The sequence below is a fragment of the Aquarana catesbeiana genome, linkage group LG03 (genome assembly GCF_042186555.1).
Source record: "Aquarana catesbeiana isolate 2022-GZ linkage group LG03, ASM4218655v1, whole genome shotgun sequence".
Classification (NCBI taxonomy): Eukaryota; Metazoa; Chordata; class Amphibia; order Anura; family Ranidae; genus Aquarana; species Aquarana catesbeiana.
In genome coordinates, this window is record NC_133326.1 from 275864695 (window position 1) to 275892363 (window position 27669).

At 45.7% G+C, this 27669-nt stretch overlaps 1 protein-coding gene across 3 annotated transcripts in view; it reads right to left on the reverse strand.

Annotated features, from left to right (window-relative positions):
- IRAK3 (interleukin 1 receptor associated kinase 3) overlaps positions 1-27669 on the reverse strand; it is a 56416-nt gene that overhangs the window by 6812 nt on the left and 21935 nt on the right. For all 3 annotated transcript variants that reach the window (XM_073620109.1, XM_073620108.1, XM_073620110.1), the window contains exons 5-7: positions 26007-26121; positions 25702-25820; positions 21344-21542 (exon numbers count right to left, since the gene is read on the reverse strand). In XM_073620109.1, coding sequence (XP_073476210.1) covers positions 21344-21542; positions 25702-25820; positions 26007-26121 — 433 coding nt within the window. The remainder of the gene's footprint in view (positions 1-21343; positions 21543-25701; positions 25821-26006; positions 26122-27669) is intronic.

Sequence of the window (27669 nt, forward strand, 5' to 3'; positions counted from 1 at the left end):
AAGCGACCCATGACGAGGACTTACAAGTCACACTGCAAGCCATCTTCAACAACGTTTTGGGTCGCCCCGAAAATCAAAGAATCAAGCTGGACAGAGCCCATCGCGCTCTTCGCCCCCGAGGGCCAGGCCCAAGACCAAGAGATGTAATCTGCAGGGTCCATAACTACGCCCTGAAGGAAGATATAATGAGAAAAGCTCGCAACATGCGTACCATTGATTTTGATGGAGCCCCTATACAGCTGTATCCGGACTTGTCCTGGATCACCCTCCAGCAAAGGCGCTCCCTACAGCCACTCCTTACAACATTAAAGGAACATGACTTTCGCTACCACTGGGGTTTCCCCTTTAGCCTCACAGCAAAGAAAGATGGGAGATCCACCACACTGCGATACCCGGAAGACCTCCACTCGTTCTGTAAGGACTTGGACATTCCGGTTCCCCCCACATCTGGGTGGGACCCCCTACCCACTCCACCACCTCGTCCGGAGCCCTGGGTTCAGGTGAATGGGAGAAAGTGACAGAGGCCACATCCCACATCAATAGTCCCTCGGTCGGCAAACACCCACCTTTTCTTTTTTTTTTTTTTTTTTTTTTTGCTTTTTCGTTTTGCTGACCAAAAGGCTTCAGATCAGGATAAGTTCTTAGCAGAGATGTCACGAATATTGCTTAGCACGCTGAGAGATCAGGAAATAATCTGTTTATCTTGTTTCTTCCACAGAGGGTTAGACCCTAAGTTAGACCCTAAGTTTCACTTTTTCAACTCCACTAGGTGGGAATACGGGTTAAAGATTTAGCACTTATGCAACTTTAAGGTACAATATTATTGCTGATATACTACGGTAATGTTCTACCTCTCACAAACTATCAATGGGGTCCCCCCTCTCCCTTACTCCCCCTTCCCCTCCATCCCGCTATCCTGGCCCTTCCCCCCCCCCCTCACCCCACACTTACCCTTCCCCACCCCCTCCTTCCCTTCCCTGTCCTCCCATCCTCTACCCCACTAGAATGTACTAACATAGGTACCTAATGGCCCTCGCCCACCCCGAGTTTCTAAAGAACTACTGGGCAGAGTTGATGGGTTTGTACCATGCCAGCACTTCCAATGTTGGGGAGGTTGGCCCATCAATGAGCATAATCAGCACTAGTTGAGTTTATCTGCTGCCTTGGTCTAAATCACATGGTTACCTGGTTACTAGTTGTTAAAGGAAAGTTCTTTTTTATTTTGCTGCTCCATCACGGTGTGCTGCATAATTACTTAACTGCAGGCGGATCTGGGAGGGGATAGCGGCTGTTTTGGGACTGTCCTATCCTCGCCTGGGAGACCTTCGAATGGCTTCCCCTACAACCCCTGTGGAGAGTAATGTTTTCATTCCCCGCGCGGGGGGGGGCCCTCCGAGGGTTTCCAACCCACCACTCTGTCTGAGTGGGTTAAACTTCATTTGGTTACTACTTGATTTTGTACTAACATTTGTTTTCTTTTTCTTTGTCGTCCACTTTTCCTTCTATTCCCTCGCCCCTGGCTTCTCTCCTCTCTGTTTCCCTGTAATTTGGTGTACTGTGGGTGCCCCCCGCCTCTGGAGCCCAGACCTAACCCGTAGGAGCATGTTCCTGGTTGGGTATGTACCTTATTTGAAAGTCCAGTTGATTATCATCCCCTGCATCCAAGCATGTTCCTCCCATCTTGGTAAGCTAACACTTCTTATATTTTTACCACCCAATGATTGACATATTATCATTAAATGTGAAAGGTCTCAATTCCAATACCAAACGAAGCTTAGCCCTTAGGGAATTTAGAAGATCTAAAGCTGACATTATTTTCACCCAGGAAACGCATCTCACTAAGACTGATAATATGGCATTCGCCACTAAGTATTATTCCCAGATATACCTAGCATCTAATCCTCGTAAACGAGCTGGAGTAGCTATTTTGTTCAAAAAAGACTCCCCTTTCAAGTTACAATCACTAATTTCGGATCCCCTAGGACACTATATCATCCTGAGAGGCACGTGGAAAAATGCTGACCTTACACTCTGTAATATATACGCCCCCAACACTAACCAAACCTCCTTCCTATCTAAAGTGTATAAACGACTATTTGCATTTCCCCATCGGTACCTGGTTATTGGCGGAGACTTTAACCTGACCTTCTCCTCCGGTCTAGACAGACACTCTCTCGGACAGAGGCAGGTCCCCAAAGCCCTCGAGAGAAGGTGCTCTCTCTTCCGCCAATTGACCAGGAAATACGCCCTGTTTGACTGTTGGAGAACTGCAAACCCCTCAGCTAAACAATTCACTTTTTACTCCCACCCGCATAAGTCCCACTCGCGCATAGATTATTTTTTTGTGAATGCCCCAACCCTGAGAGCTCACGAGAGCTCGGACATTCAAGCTATCTCATGGTCGGATCATGCCCCAATAACCATGTCCCTGGCACTGTCCCCGGGAACCCTCCGTATGTGTCACTGGCGATTGAATGATTTTCTGCTTAAGCATGACCCCTCCAGGGAGGAACTGGAAAAAACAATGAAATTATATTTTGCAGAAAACAGTTCACCAGAGATTTCCATTGCTACTCTATGGGAGGGTCACAAAGCGGTCCTCAGGGGCCAATGTATCTCGTTATCCACGGTACTCAAGAGGAAAGCTAATACGGCTCGCATAGCCCTATTGGCTAAGCTTAAACAACTGAAAGCAAGGTTGCTCTTCTCTCCGTCCTTAAAAACCCTTAGAGAGATTGTACAGGTGTGGGCTGGTCTTAGTGATATAGACGTGGGTAAAATCGAGAAGGCGCTAACACGATTACGGCAAACCTTCTATGACAAGGCAAACAAACCACATACACTATTAGCTAAACAACTGCGGGACAAGTTCGCAACAGCCTCCATTGCCCATCTCAATGATCGAACAGGCACCCCCCAAACACATCCCACTAAGATTGCCCAGATTTTTCATGACTACTATTCGACTCTGTATAATAACCCGGACGTTCCACACAACCCCCCCCCACAAGACCTATCCCAAAGAATCCATTCCTATTTAGAAGAGTGCGATACACCGAGACTCACCCCCTCCGCCTTGACCACCCTAAACTCCCCCATTACAGAGGAAGAGATCACGGACACAATTAAATCGCTCCCAAACAACAAAGCCCCAGGCCCTGATGGGCTTCCATATCAGTACTACAAAACTTTCTTACTGCATTTACTCCCCCATATGACAACACTGTTTAATTCATTTCTGTCTGAGACACCCATACCACGAGATATGCAAAACTCCTACCTCACGCTGATTCCCAAGCCTGGCAAAGATCATAGCTTGCCTTCAAATTATAGACCTATTGCCCTACTTAACGTTGATCTTAAAATTTTTACGAAATTACTAGCTAACAGATTGAACAACTTCATGCCATCACTGATCCATAAAGACCAGGTAGGCTTTATACCCATGAGGCAAGCAGGGGACAATACCCGAAAGGTTATTGACCTGGTAGAGGTAGCAAATAGGACCAAAGCAGAGGCACTACTGCTCAGCCTTGATGCAGAAAAAGCTTTTGACAGGCTAAGTTGGCCTTTCCTGTTTGCTACCCTACGGCGAGCCGGAATTGCGGGCCCCTTTTTGCGAGCCATTTATCATTTATATTCATCCCCATCAGCCATGGTGCGTACCCAACATGCAACTTCTAACACCTTCTCGATTTCAAACGGGACGCGTCAGGGATGCCCGCTCTCACCGCTCCTTTATGCCCTTTGCATAGAACCCCTAGCTGCTCATATTAGGGAAAACTCAAACATACATGGCATCCCAGTTCGAACCAGAGACTTTAAGATCTCCCTATATGCCGATGACGTCCTCCTTACACTCACGCAACCCCACATCTCCTTGCCGAACCTACATATGGAACTGGATAGATACAGTGACCTATCGGGATATAAGATAAACAACTCTAAAACAGAGGCTCTCCCTATTAATATGCCTCCTCAAACACAAGCGGCCCTTGCGCAAGCATTCACTTACTCCTGGAAAACTTCCTCCCTAAAATACCTAGGAGTCCATCTCACGACCACATACGATTCCTTATATAAAGCTAACTTCCCCCACATATATACCACTATTAGAGCCTCACTGAATAAATGGAAACCCCTAAAATTGTCCCTTTTTGGACGATTAGCTACCCTTAAAATGATGATCCTACCCCAACTGCTATACCTATTTGAGACACTTCCGATACCTATCCCAGCTATACACCTAAAGAGACTGCAGGGCGACCTGATTAATTTTTTCTGGAACTACAAGAGACAAAGGATTGCTAAATCGGTTCTCTACGCTCCCCGCAACCAAGAAGGGTTAGCGTTCCCTAACATAACCAAATATTACTTGGCAGCTCAACTACGCCCTGTAGCCTCTTGGTGTACCCTGCACGCCTTCAATCGTTGGACACAAATTGAAAAGCTATGGTTAGCCCCTATACATCCGAACTCTCTATTGTGGAGTTCTGATGTGGCTTCCGAAAACTTGCAATTGCTGGGACCAATGTCCCTCCTACGCCAGCTGTGGAGGCATGCAAAATCGGCACATCCCCTTACCACCTCTTCCTCACTGGTCACGTCCTTCTTATTTACCCCCAACATCCCGGACAGTCTGACCTCTCAGATGTCCCATTTCTGGATGGAAAGGAACCTATTCCGCTATGGCCAACTGATAGACCCTAGGACCCGCATTTTAAGGACATTCCAAGATCTGCAAAAAGAATTTGACATTCCCAAACAGGCCTTCTTCAGCTACTTACAAATACGACACTATGCACAATCCTTAGTCCCTGACCTCCATTTCTCCCCGCTAACTGATTTTGAAAAGCTGTGCTTGGAGAGCTCATCCCCTAAAGGCATGATCTCACAAACCTATCAGCTCCTAACGCATGATTTCTCACCAGAGGGTCCCCGGCATGTATACATGGATAAGTGGGAGCGAGCCTTGGGTGCAGACCTTCCTCCCCACATATGGCAGCTTATCTGGTCTCAAGCCACTAAAAGCTCTATGTGTACGCTATATAAAGAGAACCAATACAAGATTTTGTTCCATTGGTATCAGACCCCTGACTTGCTCCACTCCATGTACCCACTGACTGACTCTCGCTGCTGGCAGTGCCATAAGGATAGTGGAACGTTATACCATATATATTGGACATGCCCCCTGATTGTGCCATATTGGGAGTTGGTTCACTCCCTCCTGGGGGCCGTCCTTGGTCCGGGGGTGCCTTTCGATCTGAAGGTTTTTGTGCTAGGTCTCCCACCAATCTCCCTCCCTAAAAGATCCCAAAAACTTCTATCACACATACTAACAGCCGCGCGTTGTTTGGTGGCATTAAAATGGAAACAGAGGGAACCACCTTCGGTGTCGGAACTGCACTCCAGGATCAGGGAGGTCAAAAGGATGGAGTATCTCACGGCCTCCTTAACTGACAAACTTGAAAAATATAATCAAGTATGGGAACTATGGGTCCTTTTTGAAAACCCCATAACCTAACCCGCCATGTGATGGCCTCGGGAGAATTGGTCTTTCCCTTGGGTGAGGGGGTACTGGGCTCCTGGGGGTGGGGTACGATCCCACTGCCTTCATTTACTTTTTCCTATTTTCCCTACCCAATTCTACTCATCCCACCCTGGACTTTCTAATAACCCCCCTTCTTCCCAACTTTTCTCTATAATTTCTATTCCTACACTTTTTTCTATTAATTTCTTTTTCTGTTATGTTGTACAGGGTGTGCAACCAGTGGTATAAATCTAAAGTTTGTCCACCTGTTATAATTTTTTCCCTTTTGTCTAACATTCAGACAGATATGTACAGTGACTCTAACTTCATGTTACGACTGTTATTAGAGCTGGGCTCTCTTCTGGAAAGGATTACTGCACTTTATTATGTATCACCTTGTACTTCATTTCTCTATTTGTGTTCTATTATGAAAAATTTAATAAAAATTGTCAATTTTCAAAAAAAAGTCTGTATGTGAACTCACTGCAAAGTATATTCCCATGGGCAATAAGTTTAGAAGGCTAAAAATAAAACCTACATGGCTCACGGCCAAAGTTAGCAAAAAACTATAAATAATAAGAAAAGACCTTTTAAAAAAACATAACAATGAAGGAACACTATTATTGTTTAAATTTTACAAAGCAACAGATTGCAAAAGATAGTAGGACAAACCCCCAAAAAATTATTTAAATATATTATTAGTAAAAATGTCAGGTCTGATCATGTAGGCCCTTTACAAAATAATCTAGAGTGGGTGACTGGGGATAAAGAAAGGGAAATGTATTAAATACCTTCTTCAACTCTGTGTATATAAAGGAGCATGGGGGCGCTCGTGTCCATAATTGGGATGATACTGACTCAGCCCCAAATGATCCACAATGGCTCAAAATTGATATGGTTCAGAAATCTATAGACAGAATAAATGTGAATAAAGCACCTGGGCCAAATGACATACACCCACAGATCCTAAAATAATTGAGCTCCGTCATTTCAAAACCATTGTTTCAAATTTTTAGGGACTCTTAACCACTTGCCGACCGCCTAACGTAGATATACGTCGGCAGAATGGCACGGGCAGGCAGAATCACGTACCTGTACGTGATCTGCCTCCCGCGGGCAGGGGGTCTGATCTGACCCCCCCCCCCGGTGCCAGCGGCGGTTGGCATTTCACTGGGAGCGTTGGGAGGCGAGGGGGAGACCATCCGATCGTGGCCCCCCCCTCGCGATCGCTCCCAGCCAATCGGAATCCTCCCCTGCCTGTGTGTAGTTTCACACAGGCAGAGGATGTGATGTCATCTCTCCTCGGCTTGGCAGTTTCCGTTCCAGCGCCGAGGAGAGAAGACATGTAAGTGCACAAAACACAAACACACACAGTAGAACATGCCAGGCACATAAAACACCCCCGACCCCCCCCCCCGATCGCCCCCCGATCCCCCCCAACCACCCCCCCCTCCCTGTCACAAACTGACACCAAGCAGTATTTTTTTTTTTTTTTTTTTTCTGATTACTGATTGGTGTCAGTTTGTGACAGTTACAGTGTTAGGGCAGTGAGTGGTAGCCCCCTTTAGGTCTAGGATACCCCCCTAACACCCCCTAATAAAGTTTTAACCCCTTGATCACCCCCTGTCACCAGTGTCACTAAGCGATCATTTTTCTGATCGCTGTATTAGTGTCGCTGGTGACGCTAGTTAGGGAGGTAAATATTTAGGTTCGCCGTCAGCGTTTTATAGCATCAGGGACCCCATATACTATCTAATAAATGTTTTAACCCCTTGATTGCCCCCTAGTTAACCCTTTCACCACTGATCACCGTATAAGTGTTACGGGTGACGCTGGTTAGTTCGTTTATTTTTTATAGTGTCAGGGCACCCGCCGTTTATTACCGAATAAAGGTTTAGCCCCCTGATCGCCCGGCGGTGATATGCGTCGCCCCAGGCAGCGTCAGATTAGCGCCAGTACCGCTAACACCCACGCACGCAGCATACGCCTCCCTTAGTGGTATAGTATCTGCACGGATCAATATCTGATCCGATCAGATCTATACTAGTGTCCCCAGCAGTTTAGGGTTCCCAAAAACGCAGTGTTAGCGGGATCAGCCCAGATACCCGCTAGCACCTGCGTTTTTCCCCTTCGCCCGGCCCAGCCCAGCCCACCCAAGTGCAGTATCGATCGATCACTGTCACTTACAAAACACTAAACAAATAACTGCAGCGTTCGCAGAGTCAGGCCTGATCCCTGCGATCGCTAACAGTTTTCTTGGTAGCGTTTTGGTGAACTGGCAAGCACCAGCCCCAGGCAGCGTCAGGTTAGCGCCAGTACCGCTAACACCCAAGCACGCACCGTACACCTCCCTTAGTGGTATAGTATCTGAACGGATCAATATCTGATCCGATCAGATCTATACTAGCGTCCCCAGCAGTTTAGGGTTCCCAAACACGCAGTGTTAGGCTCGATTCACACCTATGCATGTTGCTTTTGAGCGTTTTTGGAGGTTTTTTTTTCATGCTTGCCACGTTTTTGAGCAGCGTTTTTGTAGCGTTTTTGCCGCGATTTGCGTTTTGCGTTTTTTTTTTTTTTTTTTTTTTTTCATTTTTTTTTACAGTCTTAAAAAAAATTACAAAAAAAAAAAAAAAAACGGCAAAAACGGTGCAAAAACGGTGCAAAAACGGTGCACTTGCGTTTTTGATGCTTGTCCATTGAAATCCATTACATGCAAAACGCTGCTTTTTGCATGAAAAAAAGTCCCCGACCCTTTCCAAAAACGCAGAGATACAAAAAAGCATTGATGTGAACATGTTCCATAAGAACCCATGTTAAAAAATTCCCATGCATTTCTGCAAAATGCAAAATGCATCAAAAAACGCGCTAGTGTGAATGGAGCCTTAGCGGGATCAGCCCAGATACCTGTTAGCACCTGCGTTTTGCCCCTCCGCCCAGCCCACCCAAGTGCAGTATCGATCGATCACTGTCACTTACAAAACACTAAACGCATAACTGCAGTGTTCGCAGAGTCAGGCCTGATCCCTGCGATCGCTAACAGTTTTTTTGGTAGCGTTTTGGTGAACTGGCAAGCACCAGCCCCAGGCAGCGTCAGGTTAGCGCCAGTACCGCTAACACCCACACACGCACCGTACACCTCCCTTGGTGGTATAGTATCTGATCGGATCAATATCTGATCTGATCAGATCTATACTAGCGTCCCCAGCAGTTTAGGGTTCCCACAAATGCAGTGTTAGCGGGATCAGCCCAGATACCTGCTAGCACCTGTGTTTTGCCCCTCCGCCCGGCCCAGCCCAGCCCACCCAAGTGCAGTATCGATCGATCACTGACACTTACAAAACACTAAACGCATAACTGCAGCGTTCGCAGAGTCAGGCCTGATCCCTGCGATCGCTAACAGTTTTTTTTGTAGCGTTTTGGTGAACTGGCAAGCACCAGCGGCCTAGTACATCCCGGTCGTAGTCAAACCCGCACTGCAGTAACACTTGGTGACGTGGCGAGTCCCATAAGTGCAGTTCAAGCTGGTGAGGTGGCAGGCACAAGTAGTGTCCCGCTGCCACCAAAAAGACAAACACAGGCCCGTCGTGCCCATAATGCCCTTCCTGCTGCATTCGCCAATCCTAATTGGGAACCCACCACTTCTGCAGTGTCCGTACTTCCCCCATTCACATCCCCAACCAAATGCAGTCGGCTGCATGAGAGGCATTTTCTTTATGTCCTCCCGAGTACCCCTACCCAACGAACCCCCCCAAAAAAGATGTCATGTCTGCAGCAAGCGCGGATATAGGCGTGACACCCGCTATTATTGTCTCTCCTGTCCTGAAAATCCTGGTCTTTGCATTGGTGAATGTTTTGAACGCTACCATTCACTAGTTGAGTATTAGCGTAGGGTACAGCATTGCACAGACTAGGCACACTTTCACAGGGTCTCCCAAGATGCCATCGCATTTTGAGAGACCCGAACCTGGAACCGGTTACAGTTATAAAAGTTACAGTTACAAAAAAAAAGTGTAAAAAAAAAAAAAAAACCACAAACAAAAATATAAAATAAAAAATAATAGTTGTCGTTTTATTGTTCTTTCGCTCTCTATTCTCTCTATTGTTCTGCTCTTTTTTACTGTATTCTATTCTGCAATGTTTTATTGTTATTATGTTTTATCATGTTTGCTTTTCAGGTATGCAATTTTTTATACTTTACCGTTTACTGTGCTTTATTGTTAACCATTTTTTTGTCTTCAGGTACGCCATTCACGACTTTGAGTGGTTATACCAGAATGATGCCTGCAGGTTTAGGCATCATCTTGGTATCATTCTTTTCAGCCAGCGGTCGGCTTTCATGTAAAAGCAATCCTAGCGGCTAATTAGCCTCTAGACTGCTTTTACAAGCCGTGGGAGGGAATGCCCCCCCCCCAACGTCTTCCGTGTTTTTCTCTGGCTCTCCTGTCTCAACAGGGAACCTGAGAATGCAGCCGGTGATTCAGCCAGCTGACCATAGAGCTGATCAGAGACCAGAGTGGCTCCAATCATCTCTATGGCCTAAGAAACCGGAAGCTACGAGCATTTTATGACTTAGATTTCGCCGGATGTAAACAGCGCCATTGGGAAATTGGGAAAGCATTTTATCACACCGATCTTGGTGTGGTCAGATGCTTTGAGGGCAGAGGAGAAATCTAGGGTCTAATAGACCCCAATTTTTTCAAAAAAGAGTACCTGTCACTACCTATTGCTATGATAGGGGATATTTACATTCCCTGAGATAACAATAAAAATGATTAAAAAAAAAAAAAATGAAAGGAACAGTTTTAAAATAAGATAAAAAAAAATAATAATAAGAAAAAAAAAAAAAAAGCACCCCTGTCCCCCCTGCTCTCGCGCTAAGGCGAACGCAAGCGTCGGTCTGGCGTCAAACGTAAACAGCAATTGCACCATGCATGTGAGGTATCACCGCGAACGTCAGATCGAGGGCAGTAATTTTAGCAGTAGACCTCCTCTGTAAATCTAAAGTGGTAACCTGTAAAGGCTTTTAAAGGCTTTTAAAAATGTATTTAGTTTGTCGCCACTGCACGTTTGTGCGCAATTTTAAAGCATGTCATGTTTGGTATCCATGTACTCGGCCTAAGATCATCTTTTTTATTTCATCAAACATTTGGGCAATATAGTGTGCTTTAGTGCATTAAAATTTTAAAAAGTGTGTTTTTTCCCAAAAAAATGCGTTTGAAAAATCGCTGCGCAAATACTGTGTGAAAAAAAAAAATGAAACACCCACCATTTTAATCTGTAGGGCATTTGCTTTAAAAAAATATATAATGTTTGGAGGTTCAAAGTAATTTTCTTGCAAAAAAAAATTATTTTTTTATGTAATCAAAAAGTGTCAGAAAGGGCTTTGTCTTCAAGTGGTTAGAAGAGTGGGTGATGTGTGACATAAGCTTCTAAATGTTGTGCATAAAATGCCAGGACAGTTCAAAACCCCCCCAAATGACCCCATTTTGGAAAGTAGACACCCCAAGCTATTTGCTGAGAGGCATGTCGAGTCCATGGAATATTTTATATTGTGACACAAGTTGCGGGAAAGAGACAATTTTTTTTTTTTTTTTTTTGCGCAAAGTTGTCACTAAATGATATATTGCTCAAACATGCCATGGGAATATGTGAAATTACACCCCAAAATGCATTCTGTTGCTTCTCCTGAGTACGGGGATACCACATGTGTGAGACTTTTTGGGAGCCTAGCCGCGTACAGGACCCCAAAAACCAAGCACCGCCTTCAGGCTTTCTAAGGCCGTAAATTTTTGATTTCACTCTTCACTGCCTATCACAGTTTCGGAGGCCATGGAATGCCCAGGTGGCAAAACCCCCCCCCCAAATGACCCCATTTTGGAAAGTAGACACCCCAAGCTATTTGATGAGAGGTATAGTGAGTATTTTGCAGACCTCACTTTTTGTCACAAAGTTTTGAAAATTGAAAAAAGAAAAAAAAAAAATGTTTTTTCTCGTCTTTCTTTATTTTCAAAAACAAATGAGAGCTGCAAAATACTCACCATGCCTCTCAGCAAATAGCTTGGGGTGTCTACTTTCCAAAATGGAGTCATTTGGGGGGAGGGTTGTGCCACCTGGGCATTCCATGGCCTCCGAAACTGTGATAGGCAGTGAAGAGTGAAATAAAAAATTTACACCCTTAGAAATCCTGAAGGCGGTGATTGGTTTTCGGGGCCCCGTATGCGGCTAGGCTCCCAAAAAGTCCCACACATGTGGTATCCCTGTACTCAGGAGAAGTAGCTAAATGTATTTTGGGGTGCAATTCCCATATGCCCATGGCCTGTGTGAGCAATATATCATTTAGTGACAACTTTGTGCAAAAAAAAAAAAAAAAATGTGTCACTTTCCCGCAACTTGTGTCAAAATATAAAACATTCCATGGACTCAACATGCCTCAAAGCAAATAGCTTGGGGTGTCTACTTTCCAAAATGGGGTCATTTGGGGGGGTTTTATGCCATCTGGGCATTTTATGGCCTTCAAAACTGTGATAGGTAGTGAGGAGTAAAATCAAAAATGTACGCCCTTAGAAATCCTGAAGGCGGTGGTTGGTTTTCGGGGCCCCGTACGCGGCTAGGCTCCCAAAAAGTCCCACACATGTGGTATCCCCATACTCAGGAGAAGCAGCTAAATGTATTTTGGGGTGCAATTCCACATATGCCCATGGCCTGTGTGAGCAATATATCATTTAGTGACAACTTTTTGTAATTTTTTTTTTTTTTTTTTTGTCATTATTCAATCACTTGGGACAAAAAAACTGAATATTCAATGGGCTCAACATGCCTCTCAGCAATTTCCTTGGGGTGTCTACTTTCCAAAATGGGGTCATTTGTGGGGGTTTTGTACTGCCCTGCCATTTTAGCACCTCAAGAAACGACATAGGCAGTCATAAATTAAAGGCTGTGTAAATTCCAGAAAATGTACCCTAGTTTGTAGGCGCTATAACTTTTGCGCAAACCAATAAATATACACTTATTGACATTTTTTTTACCAAAGACATGTGGCCGAATACATTTTGGCCTAAATGTATGACTAAAATTGAGTTTATTGGATTTTTTTTAGAACAAAAAGTAGAAAATATCATTTTTTTTCAAAATTTTCGGTCTTTTTCCGTGTATGGCGCAAAAAATAAAAACGGCAGAGGTGATCAAATACCATCAAAAGAAAGCTCTATTTGTGGGAAGAAAAGGACGCAAATTTCGTTTGGGTAGAGCATTGCATGACCGCGCAATTAGCAGTTAAAGCGACGCAGTGCCGAATTGTAAAAAGTGCTCTGGTCAGGAAGGGGGTAAAACCTTCCGGGGCTGAAGTGGTTAAATGACTGGCATAGAACCACTGGATTGGCGTAAGGCCAATATGGGGCCTATATTTAAAAAGGGATCAAAGTCTTTACCAAGCCACTATAGATCTGTTTGTTTAACTTCTATAGTTGGGAAGATACTGGAGAGTTTAATAAAAGACCACATAGCGAGGGTCTTGCCGGAAAAAAGTATTTTAAGCAACAGACAGCACGGATTCATGAAAGACAGAAGTTGTCAAACAAATCTGATTTTTTTTTATGAGGAGGTAAGTAAAACCTTGGACAGAGGGGTGTCTGTGGACGTGGTATACTTGGATTTTGCAAAAGTGTTTCAACACAGTTCTCTACACACGGCAAATGTGTAAGGTAAAGTCTAAAGGCTTGGAAAGATCAGTTTGTAAATTGATAGAAAACTGGCTAAAAGACTGAATTAAGAAAGTAGTGGTTAATGATTCTTACTCTGAATGGTCTAAGGTTATCAGTGGTGTACCCCAAGGTTCAGTGTTGAGACCCCTATTTTTTAATATATTTATAAATGATATAGGGTCTGGGATTAAAAGTATCTGTCATGATCATACTTTCATGACCTGTCTGTCTCTTACCTGGTCTGTTTATCAGCCTTGATGCTTGTATTCTCACACCTGCATGCTTAAGTAATCTTCCCTCAGTGTGGCTCCACTCTAGCATCAACAGGAACCACTATTTAACACCGTATTCTCCAAGCCTGCCTTGCCGTGCAATATTGTGTGTTTGGCTTCCTGTTTCCTGCTTGCCGTGTGCTTGACGTTTGTCTCTGTTACTGATCTTGGCGTGTTCCCGACTATCCCTGTCTGCTTGTGACCCTGACCTTTGGCGTGTTCTTGACTATCCCTGTTTGCCTGTGACCCCTGACCTTTGGCATGTTCTCTGTTATCCTTGTCTGCTAGTCGCCCCAACATTTGGCTACCTCCTTACTAACCCTTGCTGTCCTGGGCTGCTGTTTCCTCTCCATCCTCCTGTAGCCTACTGTGAGCGTGAGCTGGGAGACCCTGGGGGCCGCGACCTGGAGCCAGTTGCAGCCCAGTCCATCCTCACCACTAGAGGCCCTGGTGAACACCTGCTGGCTCTTAGACTCTGCGCCCTGGGGAATCTATGCTCTAGCTCCCTGTGGGATCCATGTTGGTGCTCCAGGGGACCTGCCTTCCTGAACCACCCTGAGTTCCATCTGCAGCAGTCAACCTTAGGGTCCACTACCTTAGCGGTGCACTCTTGACCCCAACGGGGTGCATCTGTCACCTGGTCTCAGGTGACCTGACAGTTTGCACGGCCATGGACCCGGCTGATGTACCGCTACCTGCCAATGATCAGCTGCAGGGCATAGTCCACAGACTCGAGACCCAGGAATCTAATCAGTTCCAGGTGATGCGATTCCTTTAGGATTTGGCTTCCCGCTTTGAACAACTTCAAGCCTCCTTAGGATCCCCGGTTCCACAACCGCAATCGGCTGCCATATCAGCTCCGCTTACTTATGCAGCCACTAACCCTTTGCACTTACCAGCTCCGTCCTGTTACTTTGGGGATTTCAAGGCCTGCAGAGGGTTCCTTAGCTAGTGTACCATTCATTTCGAACTCCAGCCCCAAAACTTCCAGTCTGATTGGGCAAAGGTGGCCTATATTATTTCTCTCCTGTCCGGCGAGGCTATAGCTTGGGCTGCCCCTCTGTGGGAAAGGAATGACCATGTGGTTTCCAGCCTCTGTAATTTTGAAACTCTTCCGGACTAACTTCAAGGAACCAGGTCGTGACTCTTCAGTGGCCAGCACCCTTTTAGGTCTCCACCAAGAGTCTGCTTCTGTGGGACAGTATGCTCTTTGTTTCCGCATACTGACGGCTGAGCTGAGCTGGAACAATGAGGCCTTAGTCGCAACCTTTCTGTATGGCCTTTCTGATAGAGTGAAGGACAAATTAGCAGGAAGAACCATCCCCACTGATCTGGACGAAGTTATCTCCTTGTGTAACCAGATTGATGTTCGTTTTTAGGAAAGGACCCTAGAACAGCGACGCTAGCACTCCTTGGTCCTTAGTCAGCCCGAGCTCCCCTCTCTTCGTCCTGTGGAGCATCTCCTGCCAGCTGAGGAACCCATGCAGCTGGGCCAGACCAGACTATCCCCCGAGGAATGTGCTAGGTGCAGAACTCTGGGCCTGTGTCTCTGCTGTGGGTGCAAAGGTAATTTTCGTGACACATGCTCATTTCGTCCGGAAAACGCTCGGGTAATACATCTGGAGGGTGGAGTATTGGACCCAGAAAAGTCATCTTCTCGTCTCCTTCTTTCGGTGTTTCTTTATATTGGCGTTTCCTCCCACTTGGCTTATCTGGATTCGGGAGAACTGGCAACTTTATGGACTGGAGAACTAAATCTTCCATGAACCTTACCCTTTTACCCCTCACCACTCCATTGGTGATCTCGGCGATTAATGGCACTGTTCTTCCAGGGGGCCCTATCCGCTTCCAGACCCCTCCTGTTAAGATGTCGATAGGGATACTCCACCAGGAGTGGATATCATTTCTTATCATTCCTAGGGTCTCAACCCCTATCGTATTGGGGCTTCCTTGGTTACAGCTCCACTCTCCATACATTGGCTGGACTTCTGGGTAGATCCTGGCTTGGGGTCTCTCCTGTTTCTCTTCCTGCCTACTCAAGGTTGCCCCTAAGGGGAGACTTCCCGTGGCTACCACCCCAGTATCCTCTGCCCTTCCGGCTGCATATAACGATTTCCAGGATGTGTTCTGTAAAAAGTCAGCTGAGGTGCTTCCTCCTCACAGGTCCTTTGACTGTGCCATTGACCTTGTTCCCGGAGCAGCTGTACCCAGGGGTCGTACCTACCCTCTGTCCATCCCAGAGACCCAGGCCATGTCTGAGTATGTTGCGGAAAATCTAGAAAAAGGATTCATTTGGAAATCCTCATAACCTGCAGGAGCAGGGTTCTTTTTTGTTGCCAAAAAAGATGGTACCCTAAGACCCTGCATTGACTACCAAGGCCTAAACGCAGTAACAATCAAAAATCAATACCCCCTACCTTTAATATTGGAACTATTCGACAGGTTGAAAGGTGCCTCCATTTTTACCAAGTTGGATCTCAGGGGTGCATACAATTTGATCCAAATATGGTAAGGGGATGAATGGAAAACTGCGTTTAACACTAGAGATGGGCATTACGAGTACTTGGTCATGTCCTTTGGTTTGTGTAACGCCCCAGCGGTGTTCCAAAACTTTGTTGATGAAATCTTCAGGGATCAGCTTTACCAATTTGTTGTCATCTACCTGGATGACATTCTCATCTTTTCGGATAGTCTGTCAGTTCACAGAGACCATGTCCGGATTGTACTTCAGTGCCTTCGAGAAAATAATCTGTATGCCAAGCTGGAGAAATGTTCTTTTGAATATTCTGAAGTCCTATTTCTGGGATGCTTCGTCTCTAACTTCGGTCTTCGTATGGATCCTGGGAAGGTCTCGGCCATTACCAACTGGCCTCTTCCTGCCGGCCTCAAGGCCATGCAGCGCTTTATTGGGTTCACTAATTATTACAGGAAGTTCATTAGGTATTACTCTATTGCTGCGCCAATTATCGCCTTGACCAAGAAGGGTGCTAATGCCAAGGAGTGGTCCCCCGAAACTGTCTCTGCCTTTCATGATTTGAAACAGGGCTTAATTTCTGGACCTTTGTTAAGGCGACCTGACCCGGGGGATCCATTTTTTATTGAAGTGGATGCTTCCTCAACTGGGGTGGGGGCTGTGCTCCTTCAACCCTTTGGGAAAAAACGTCTACCATGTGCGTTTTTCTCCAGATTTGGGGAGACCTTCTAGAAAGGTCCCTTTCAGGCCTAGGCTTTGCCTGGGGTGGATTTAGTGGTGGAAGGTCCCTTGCCTCCCAGGCCTTCTCCCTGGGAAGGGTACAGCTGTTGAGAGGTCCAGCTCATGCTTTTCCGGTTTGTTGCCCAGCTGAGGAAGCTGAAGAAGAGTCCTACTTAGTCTGGGCGTAAAGGTTCGCATGGATAATTTTCCATCTAGCCTTAAAGTGGTTATAAAGTCACATTCTTAACCTACTGGCATCCCCTCTGGTCTAAAATGATATAAACTACAGTGTGTGTTTTTTAGAAAATGATCATGCTAAATACCTTTTCTCACACCGCCACTGTGTGGTCACGTTATCCCCTTCCGCTCTCCTTCCCAGATCTAAGGAAAGCAGCGAGAGGGGCTGAGATTCCCCTCTGATGTCAGAGGGAGATCACGTGACCACACAGCGACTATGTGAGAGAAGATATTTAGCATAATCATTTAAAAAAACACACACACTGTAGTTTATATCTTTATAGACCAGAGGGGATACAAATCTTTGTTTTAAATATTGCAGCAGAATAGCAGCAGGAGGGGAGTGGCGGGGAGGAGATCAGCTCTCACATTGAGTAGGAACTGACAGGCAGAGAGGGAGGTGGTGAGGGGAGAGACTCAGAACAAACAGCATGATGATGGAGGTAGGTAAACTGACCCCGTTTAATGGATCAGCAGCTATGATTACTATGGTCAGTGCACTCAGCAAAAATGATCACGTGTCACAGACTTTGTGAGATTGGATTATGTAATTAAAACAGGACGGTTTCACAAAATTTTACACCTCCCATCATCTTCTTGGACAATCAGCATCTGACACGTTTTATGACATCACGGTCAGGGCTGGTGCAAGGATTTTTGACACCCTAGGTGAAACCCATTTTGCCTCCCCCTTGGACCCGCCCCTGACTCCCCCCCTTTGCCCTGCCCATGTATACGGTGGAGGTGGCGCTGGTGGAGATTTTTACAGCACTTCTCCACTATTTCTTCAGCTGTGGTCCGCAGGCCCGCACCTGTACCTCTGGACCCGGCCTGAAGGCAAATAGGGTGGCACCGGCTCACTTCCTCACACCAGCTGTGGTCCACAGGTATAAAGACAGAATATGGTAGTATATGGACAGGCTAGTATACAGACAGGCTAGGGCAGTATACAGACAGGCTAGGGTAGTATATAGACAGATTAGGGCAGTATACAGACAGGCTAGGGTAGTATATAGACAGGCTAGGGCAGTATATGGACAGGCTAGAGCAGTATACAGACAGGCTAGGGTAGTATATAGACAGACCAGGCCCTAGCTGAGGGGGGGAGAGGGAGAGAAAGGAGGGTGGGAAGGAAAAGAGGGGGAAGAAGGTGCATAGCACAAAGGGATGGGAACAGAGAGGGGGGTTACTGTGGGGGTGGAAGTCTCACCAATTATGCCTTTCCCATTCAGGCTGGTCTCCCTAGGGCTGTGGCAGCTAGCAGCTATTGTTTGAAAACTGCCGCCCAGCTGCCCACATAACTCCTCTCTCAGTACAGTGCAAGTGCATTCCATGCAGGTAGCTGGAGTGTGGGCGAGTTTGGGTGGGCACAAATGGGAGGTGGAGTATCGGATTGGACAAGCAGTGGGGTGAGGGCTGGGTTAGGAGGACAGTGGAGACAGGATACAGCCTGATTCCTGTGCAAGCTGGCTTTCCCGGCTCTCACTGTGTCACTATGACAGACTGCCAGAGGCTGTGGAGCGCAGGAGCTAGTGAGGTATAGCTGCTCTTGATCTCCACAATATATAAGTCTTGGTGCCTGGGGGAGAAGATGCTCCTCCCACAGGAACCCACACAGACTCCACCCCCTGCTCCGCCAGCTCTTGTTTATCCTCATCCCCGAGCCCGGCTCATCCCCTGGCTTGTCACCCTGCATCCCACAATAGAGTCCAATCTGCTCGGGGTGGCGGGGTGTGTGATAGCAGTGAGCGGTGCGGGGTCACTGTGTTTGCAAGGGTTTTCCCTCCATCCTGGCGCCCTAGGCGGCTGCCTGTCCTGCCTAATGGTAATGCCGGCCCTGATCAGGGTAATAACCTTAAAAGTAAGTTCACACTTTCAGAAAAAATGAAAAGGTGAACTCGCACCCTCCTGATCCACTCCAGTCCCCGCTGCACTTACCTCAGTGGGTGATCAGCTGTCACTGTCAATGCAGTTGTTGGAGCAATCAGAATTGCTCAGATACGAGAAGAGCAGGGATTTTAAAGTCCCGGACTGCTAGACCGGCTATGTAGGCACTGACATCTAATCACCCACAAAGGTGTGTACAGCAGAATGTTGGGGGTAGGAAGGGTGTAGGGTGTCAGTTCGCTATTGAATTTGAGATGTGTGATGGTTGAGGTGACCAGAGGTGAGAAGACAGCATATACATTGCCTTGAAAAAGTATTCATACCCCTTGAAATTTTCCACATTTTGTCATGTTACAACCAAAAACGTGAATGTATTTTATTGGGATTTTATGTGACAGACACAAAGTGGCACATGATTGTGAAGTGGAAGGAAAATGATAAATGGTTTTCAACATTTTTTTATAAATAAATATGTGAAAAGTGTGGCGTGCATTTATAGTCAGCCCTCCGAGTCAATACTTTGTTGAACCACCTTTCGTTGCAATTACAGCTGCAAGTCTTTTTGGGGATGTCTCTACCAGCTTTGCACATCTAGAGAGTGAGATTTTTGGCCATTCTTCTTTGTAAAATAGCTCAAGCTCTATCAGATTGGATAAGGAGCGTCTGTGAACAGCAATTTTCAAGTCTTGCCACAGATTCTCAATTGGGTTTAGGTCTGGACTTTGACTGGACCATTCTAACACATGAATATGCTTTGATCTAAACCATTGCCTTGTAGCTCTGGCTGTATGCTTAAGGTTGTTGTCCTGCAGGAAGGTGAACCTCTGCCCCAGTCTCAGATCTTTTGCAGACTCTAACAGGTTTTCTTAAGATTACCCTGTATTTGGCTCCTTCCATCTTCCCATCAACTCTGACCAGCTTCCCTGTCCCTGCTGAAGAAAAGCATCCCAACGTGATGTTGCCACCAAAGTCCAGGAATCGAGGTAGGGAAGGAAGGGGTGTCACTGCTCCAGGTAGGTCTAACAAAGGTATACCTCTTCACCAGTTTAGAAGCCACAGGTGCTGGCGATGCATATAGCAATAGATAGAAGATAATTCTGGACTGCCGCACTCCAAAAAAATGTTTGCCTTTTATTCAAAATACAGCATCAAAAATACATGCCACAGCAGAATGGACAGAAGAGCTGACGTGTTTCACACTACAAACAGTGCTTAATCATAGTTGAGCTAAGCTATGATTAAGCACTGTTTGTAGTGTGAAACGTGTCAACTCTTCTGTCCGTTCTGCTGTGGCATGTATTTTTGATGTTGTATTTTGAATAAAAGGCAAACATTTTTTGGAGTGCAGCAGTCCAGAATTATCTTCTATCTAATGATGTTGCCACCACCATGTTTCACAGTGAGGATGGTGTGTTCAGGGTGATGTGCAGTATTAGTTTTCTGCCACACATAGCGTTTTGCTTTTAGGCCAAAAAGTTAAATTTTGGTGTCATCTGACCAGAGCACCTTCTTCCAGATGTTTGCTATGTCTCCCACATGGCTTCTTGTAAACTGCAAACAGGGCTTCGTATAGCTTCCTTCTTGTCACTCTTCCATAAAGGCCAGATTTGTTGAATGTACAAATAATAGTTGTTCTGTGGACAGATTCTCCCACCTGAGCTGTGGATCTCTGCAGCTCCTCCAGAATTACCATGGGCCTCTTGGCTGCTTCTCTGATTAATGCTCTCCTTGCCTGGTCTGTCAGTTTAGGTGGACGGTGATGTCTTGTAGGTTTGCAGTTGTGCCATACTCTTTCCATTTTCGGATGATGGATTGAACGGTGCTCTGTGAGATTTTCAAAGCTTGAGATATTTTTTTATAACCTAACCCTGCTTTAAATTTCTCCACAACTTTATCCCTGACCTGTCTAGTGTGTTCCTTGGCCTTCATGATGCTGTTTGTTCACTAAGGTTCTTTAAAAAACCTCTGAGGGCTTCACAGCTGTATTTATACTGAGATTAAATTACACACAGGTGGACTCTATTTACTAATTAGCTAGGGGTATCAGAGTAAAGGGACTGAATATAAATGCATGCTACACTTTTCACATATTTATTTGTAAAAAAGTTTTCCTTCCACTTTACCATTATGTGCCACTTTGTGTTGGTTTATCACATAAAATCCCAATAAAATACATTTACGTTTGAGGTTGTTACATGGCAAAAATGTGGAAATTTGCAAGGGGTATGAATACTTTTTCAAGACACTGTAGGGTTTGTCTGAGTACAGGAATCCCTTTTAGCTGTCATTTTTTTATAACCACAGGTCTTTTTTTAGAAAATCACCCTAAACTGAGTGTTGAAACCTTTCTTACAAACATATTTCTTTGGCAGACAGTATTCAGTTTAACCATTCTTTCTGCAAATTATACTTGAGCATTAACTGCAAGATTCATCTTCATAAAACTTTATATGAAGTATAAACCTCTCTAATGAAATTCCTGGTTCAGAATCAAAGTTTTAAAGGTGATTCTTCACATACTTACAATTCCATAGCTATACACATCAGTTTTCACTGACAGATCCCCCCTCCTAATGTACTCCTCTGGCAAATATCCCAGGAACTTCAGAGTGGCATGATCCATCTTGATAGTTTTAATGTGATTTATCAGGTAAGACCTCAAATGGACCATGGCAAAGTCAGAGAGCTTTGGCTGAAAATGCTGATCAAGCAATATATTTTTGCTAGAAGAGAAAAAGGCAAAAGATGAACAACAGTTAGATATGAAAATGGTGCAACGCCATGGTGCAATATAATGTTTGCAATAGTATTGTGTTAGTGTTGTGTTAGGGTAATTAATTCGTAATGTTACAGTATAACAGAGGCACATAATAAGGCAAGAAAAAGTGATTATTACTCTAGAGCAGTGGTCTCCAAACTGCGGCCCTGTGCTTGCCTTTATTCAGCCCTTAAGCTATTCACTATTCCTCCCAGTGATACAAGACACTATTCTGCCAACTGACATCAACAATGGGGCACCATTTCTCCCAGAGACACTAACAATGTCGCACTATTCCATCCAGTCATACCAACGATGGGCACTATTCCTTCCAATGATACCAACAATGGGGCACTATTCACAATCAGGTGAAAAGTGAGGGTTAGGGGGGGAAGGAGGGCATTTGCCATCTGAGCCAGTACTAATAAGATATGTTGGATTAATGACCCAGAATGGACATATTTTACAATTTAAACATCACTCAAAGCAAAACATAGCTATCTGAACCTGAACACCCCCCCCCCCAGGGCTGTGTTTTGGTCTAGGCCGACAAGGCCTAGGCCTAGGGCGGCACTTTGCGGGGGGCGGCAAAATAGGCCGCCCCCCGCATGAGAGAAAGCCCCCCCACCCGTCTGACTGATTCCCGGCTCCCGCTGCCGCCTCCCGCACACTTGCAGCCCACGGCGGCCGGCTTTCTGTAGCAGCGCCGCTGTGTATGGGCGTGCTTGGTAGAGGGTGGGGGCGTGTATCTCACGCCCCCTACTCTCTGCCAAGCACGCACATACACCGCGGCGCCGCTACAGAAAGCTGGCCACCGTGGGCTGCAAGTGTGCGGGATGCGGCAGCGGGAGCCGGGAATCAGTCAGACGGGTGGGGGGGGCTTTCTCTCATGCGGGGGGGCGGCGTGTGTCACTCGCGCCCCCCATATGCAACAGGTGACAGGTGGAGCCTTAAGCTCCACCTACCCTCCCCTGCACTGCTTTCCTGCAGTGAATCTTCTCCTCGGCCCTGGGGCTGTGACGTCAGGAGGAGAGAGAGGAGCACGAGGGAAACCCCCAGGACAGCAGGTACAGTGATTTAATAAAGTATATCAGTATTATGGGCACTGGCAGAATTTGATGGGCACAGTGGCAGCGTTCGATGGGCACAATGGCTGCGTTTGAGGGCACAGTGGCTGCGTTTGATGGCTCAGTGGCTGCGTTTGATGGGCACAGTGGCTGCGTTTGATGGGCACAGTGGCTGCGTTTGATGGCACAATGGCTGCGTTTGATGGCACAGTGGCTACGTTTGATGGCACAGTGGCTGCGTTTGATGGCACAGTGGCTGCGTTTGATGGGGCACAGTGGCTGCGTTTGATGGGGCACAGTGGCTGCAATTGATGGGCACAGTGGCTGCAATTTATGGGCACAGTAGCTGCAATTGATGGGCACAGTGGCTGCGTTTGAGGGCACAATGGCTATGTTTGATGGCACAATGGCTACGTTTGATGGGGCACAGTGGCTGCGTTTGATGGGGCACAGTGGCTGCGTTTGATGGGGCACAGTGGCTGCGTTTGATGGGGCACAGTGGCTGCGTTTGATGGGCACAGTGGCTGCGTTTGATGGGCACAGTGGCTGCATTTGATGGGCACAGTGACTGCATTTGATGGGCACAGTGACTGCATTTGATGGGCACAGTGGCTGCATTTGATGAGCACAGTGGCTGCATTTGATGAGCACAGTGGCTGCATTTGATGGGCACAGTGGCTGCATTTGATGGGCACAGTGGCTGCGTTTGAGGGCACAGTGGCTGCGTTTGAGGGCACAGTGGCTGCATTTGATGGGCACAGTGCCTGCGTTTGAGGGCACAGTGGCTGCATTTGATGGGCACAGTGGCTGCATTTGAGGGCACAGTGGCTGCATTTGATGGGCACAGTGGCTGCATTTGATGGGCACAGTGACTGCGTTTGATGGGCACAGTGACTGCGTTTGATGGGGCACAGTGAGACCCCCCCCCCCCGTGATAGCATTAAAACTCAGCAGCTAAAAATACTGTAGCTGCTGACTTTTAATATTAGGACACTTACCTGTCCAGGGATCCAGCGATGTCGACACCTCAGCCGATTTTCGGATTGGCTCTCGGGTTTTGCCACTATCATTCATGGTAAGGGAAACCGACCGGTTCCCTACTGCACATGTGCGAAGCGCGTTGCACTTTCTGAATTGCCCAGCGGAGGAAGGAGGAGGGGGGCAAACTTCAGAGGGGACAGCGCAGTCTCCCGGAAGTGGGGAAGGGTACCTGTCAGAAACAGGTACCCGTTCCCCCCTGAAAGGTGCCAAATGAGCCTAAAGAGGAAGGGGTGTTGTTTACAGATGATAGGGTGGGTCTTAAACAGGAAGGGGTGTGGCCTCGGCAGGATGGGGTGGGTCGTATTTAAATTAGGGGGTGCATGCGTTTAGTCAGGCCTAGGGCAGCACAAAACCTAAATACACCACTGCCCCCCCCCAGCATCATCTTACTTGGTGGCTCTGATTTACTATGTGAACGATGATGCTAGAAGATGTGATGTTGTCACAATAAACCATGTCGTTAAGAATATCCACTTTCACCATACCCACCAATCAATGCAGTACCATGTCACACTTTGCATGGTAAACTTTCTTTAGTGCACGGAAATATGCTTTCTACCATGAAAGGGCTTATTGATTGTGTTTACCCCCAAGGCCAAAGTTTTCCACTCTTTTCCTGGTCACAATGGACAGTCTGCGCCCAGGGCCGATGATTCACAGGTAATGGCTTCATTAGAGTTTACATGCAAATGGCTGAGAGTGGTTGCGATTAGCTCTGTGAGCTGTCAACCTCCCATTGTTTTCAATGGGACTGCCGCCTGCAGCTATTAGTGGGGAACCCCTGCTGGGTTTCCCCCATGTAATCGCTAATAGCCCCGTTAGCTAGGGTGAATGGGGCCTACAGGTCGACTCTAGGCAAACAACTGAATATGAGATTGAAATGTATAAGTAAATAGCCATAACTGCCAAAGGATTAACAACTCTGCTCAGCCAAATTTATATTTCTAGTACCATTACTAGACAACAACACCTGGTCTGAGGCCGGGTTCACACCATTGCGAATTGGATGCGGGTTTCCCCACATCCAATTTGCAACAGCAGGAGATTTTGACCTGCTCTCTATGGAGCCAGTTCACATATCTCTGCTGCAGTCTCTGGAGCAAATTTGCAGTCACTGGAGCAAATCCGTCGGAAAATCCTACCGTGTGTACGGGGCATTAGGCTGGGTTTACACCATCGCCGCATGCGGCTCCCAGCAGGGGTCCAGTGCGTCTTTTTTTTTTCATTTCAGGTCTGAATTCAGCCAAAAATTCAGACTGAAATCGGACCTGAAACGGTGAGCCAGGACGCACCGGACCCCTGCTGGGTGCCGCATGTGGCGATTATGTGAACCCAGCCTAATGCCCCGCACACATGATAGGATTTTCTGACGGAAAATGTTCTATGGGAGCTTGTTGTCAGAAATTCCGACCGTGTGTAGGCTCCATCGGACATTTTCCATTGGAATTTCCGACACACAAAATTTGAGATCTGGATCTTAAATTTTCTGACAACAAAATCCGTTCTCGTAAATTCCGATCGCGAGTACCCAATTACGACGCACAAAGTTCCACACATGCTCGGAATCAAGCAGAAGAGCCGCACTGGCTATTGAACTTCATTTTTCTCGGCTCGTCGTATGTGTTGTACGTCACCGCGTTCTTGACGTTTGGAATTTCCGACAAGATTTGTGTGACCATGCGTATGCAAGACAAGTTTAAGCCAACATCCGTCGGAAAAAAAACATGGATTGTGTTGTCGGAAAATCCTATCGTGTGTACAGGGCATTAGACTTTTGCATCCAGTTTATTGCATTTGACCAATATAGCCTGGTCTAGCACTCACCCAAGTGACTGGACAAATAAGTAGAAGCAGCATATTGATGAGGTCACCCCTGTTTTTGCCTCTGTCAGTCAGAATGTTGCTGTGCTAAGAATTGTAGAATAGGCAGATTCAGGGAGTTTGGCTTGTTTTATGTAAAAACACATTTTACAATTTTTATTGTATACATAAGTCATTTTTTATGGCTCTACATACCTAGTTATGTTTCCACAGATCACAGGACTAGGGCTCATTGTGTGTAGGTGGAGGATAGCCTTTGCCACTCCAACTAGAATATTGTAGCGTACTTGCCAGGAAAGAGGTGAAGTCTTATCCTATGGTAATAATGAAGAAAGCCAATATGAGGGCAAATTGATTTACAACCACTGACAAAATAACAGAATTATCTACCAACAACCATAACAGAAAATACCAAATGTTACCACACAATAGTTCGAATAATACTACCGTTCTGACATAATTATGAAAACATTTGTGAACAGATAATAATAATAACTTACAGTATAATGCAACCTATTGAAGAGAGATCCATGTTTCAGATATGGGTACACAAAACATGTTGCGTCATCGGCTCTGACATATCCAAGCAAGTCTAATACATTTGGATGCTGGATTCTAAAAAGATGAAAAGTGTTTAAAGTTGAAGACAGTAAATTGTCCAGTTATAAGTATGCTGACTTTTCTATGGAGCTCATTTAAGCTACTCTAACATGATGTTAACACTATGGAGTCTATTTTTTTTTTTTAATGTGCAGTGCAAATGTCTCATTCATGCAAAAGTCACAATTAATGCCCACAACGTTTGTAATTTGTGTGAAATATCTGTTTCTACTTGTTGTCTTTTGCAGGGTGAATATAACATTTGCTCCTAACAGAAAATAGCTTTAGGAACATTCAAACAGAAGAGTTAAAGACCAATAGGGAAAACCTAGGCTAAGAACATTTGACCACAAGAGGAAATAACATGAGTAAGACTTCTGTACTGTAAACTAAGTGGTGTATGTATAAAAAAAAGTTGCAGAGCTATTCATCCTGTGAAACTGCATGTCAATGTCACTAGGCTATTTTCTCTCCAGTTTGAACGAATGTTAATAAATGTTAGATTCGCCCTTTGAAAGGCAACAAATAGAAACTGGCATTTCACACATATTACAAACACTACAGGGACTATTTGTGACTTACGCACACATTTTTTAAAATAAACAGACTCCTAGGTATACTGGCAGATTTACAAAAGTCAATATGCCAGTAAACGCTTGAGTAAGACAGTCGGGGTAAAGGACAGCATAAAGGGAGCAGTCTAGAGTGCTTATGTCTTTAGGTTCCTCCATCTCAGAGCTCAGCCTAAGGACTCTCATCTATAATTTTGCCCTCTAGTTGTTTCCTGAAAAAAGAAAATGAATGCAGCCACCACATCTAAGGACTGGTAAACTGCAATGTATCAAATTTGTGTTTGTTGTGTTTAGAAATCCTTTAACCCTTTTACTTGCGCTGAAATTTTCATTATATCACCAGCAGCACCGACATGTAAACAAACTCCTGACCGCTATAGCAGCCTGGTGTTTGTTTACCTTTTTTTTGTTGGCTGCGGTCTCTCTAAAGCACTTGGACACTTCTAGGAATGTAAATCTAGGCCCCCCTCATCTGATCCCTCACTCCCATGTTTACCATGCTTTCTTGTCCCTCCTGGGACCTTCAGAACACTTTCATTCTGGGATAGATTAATGCCTATTTCTATGAATGGAGGAGGCAGGCGTAAGGGGCAGGCAGGTGGAAAAACTCTTTAACACTCACAGTGGCTTATCTTCTGGTGAGCACCAGAAGATCAGTGCTCCAGCAGCCCAGGGAGAAGATTTTCACAGCAGCCAGGAGAAGATTTCCATGCAGCAGACAGATGGACATAGGACACACTTCATTAGAGATAAGTAATATCCCTGGTGCTGCATAGAAAAACTTAACTAAGCTAAAACTAAACTGAACTTAAGCTTTAATATAATAGCAGATAGCTCTGTTACCATCATGTGAGTATGTAAAGAGACTTATGAAGGTGGCATTTCAATAGACTTATTTGTGTTAATGTCTATGCATATACTGTATGAACATTTCTTTAAACAACTCTAATTATTTTGCCGTTTTTATGTACATTTTTAAATGGAGTCATCT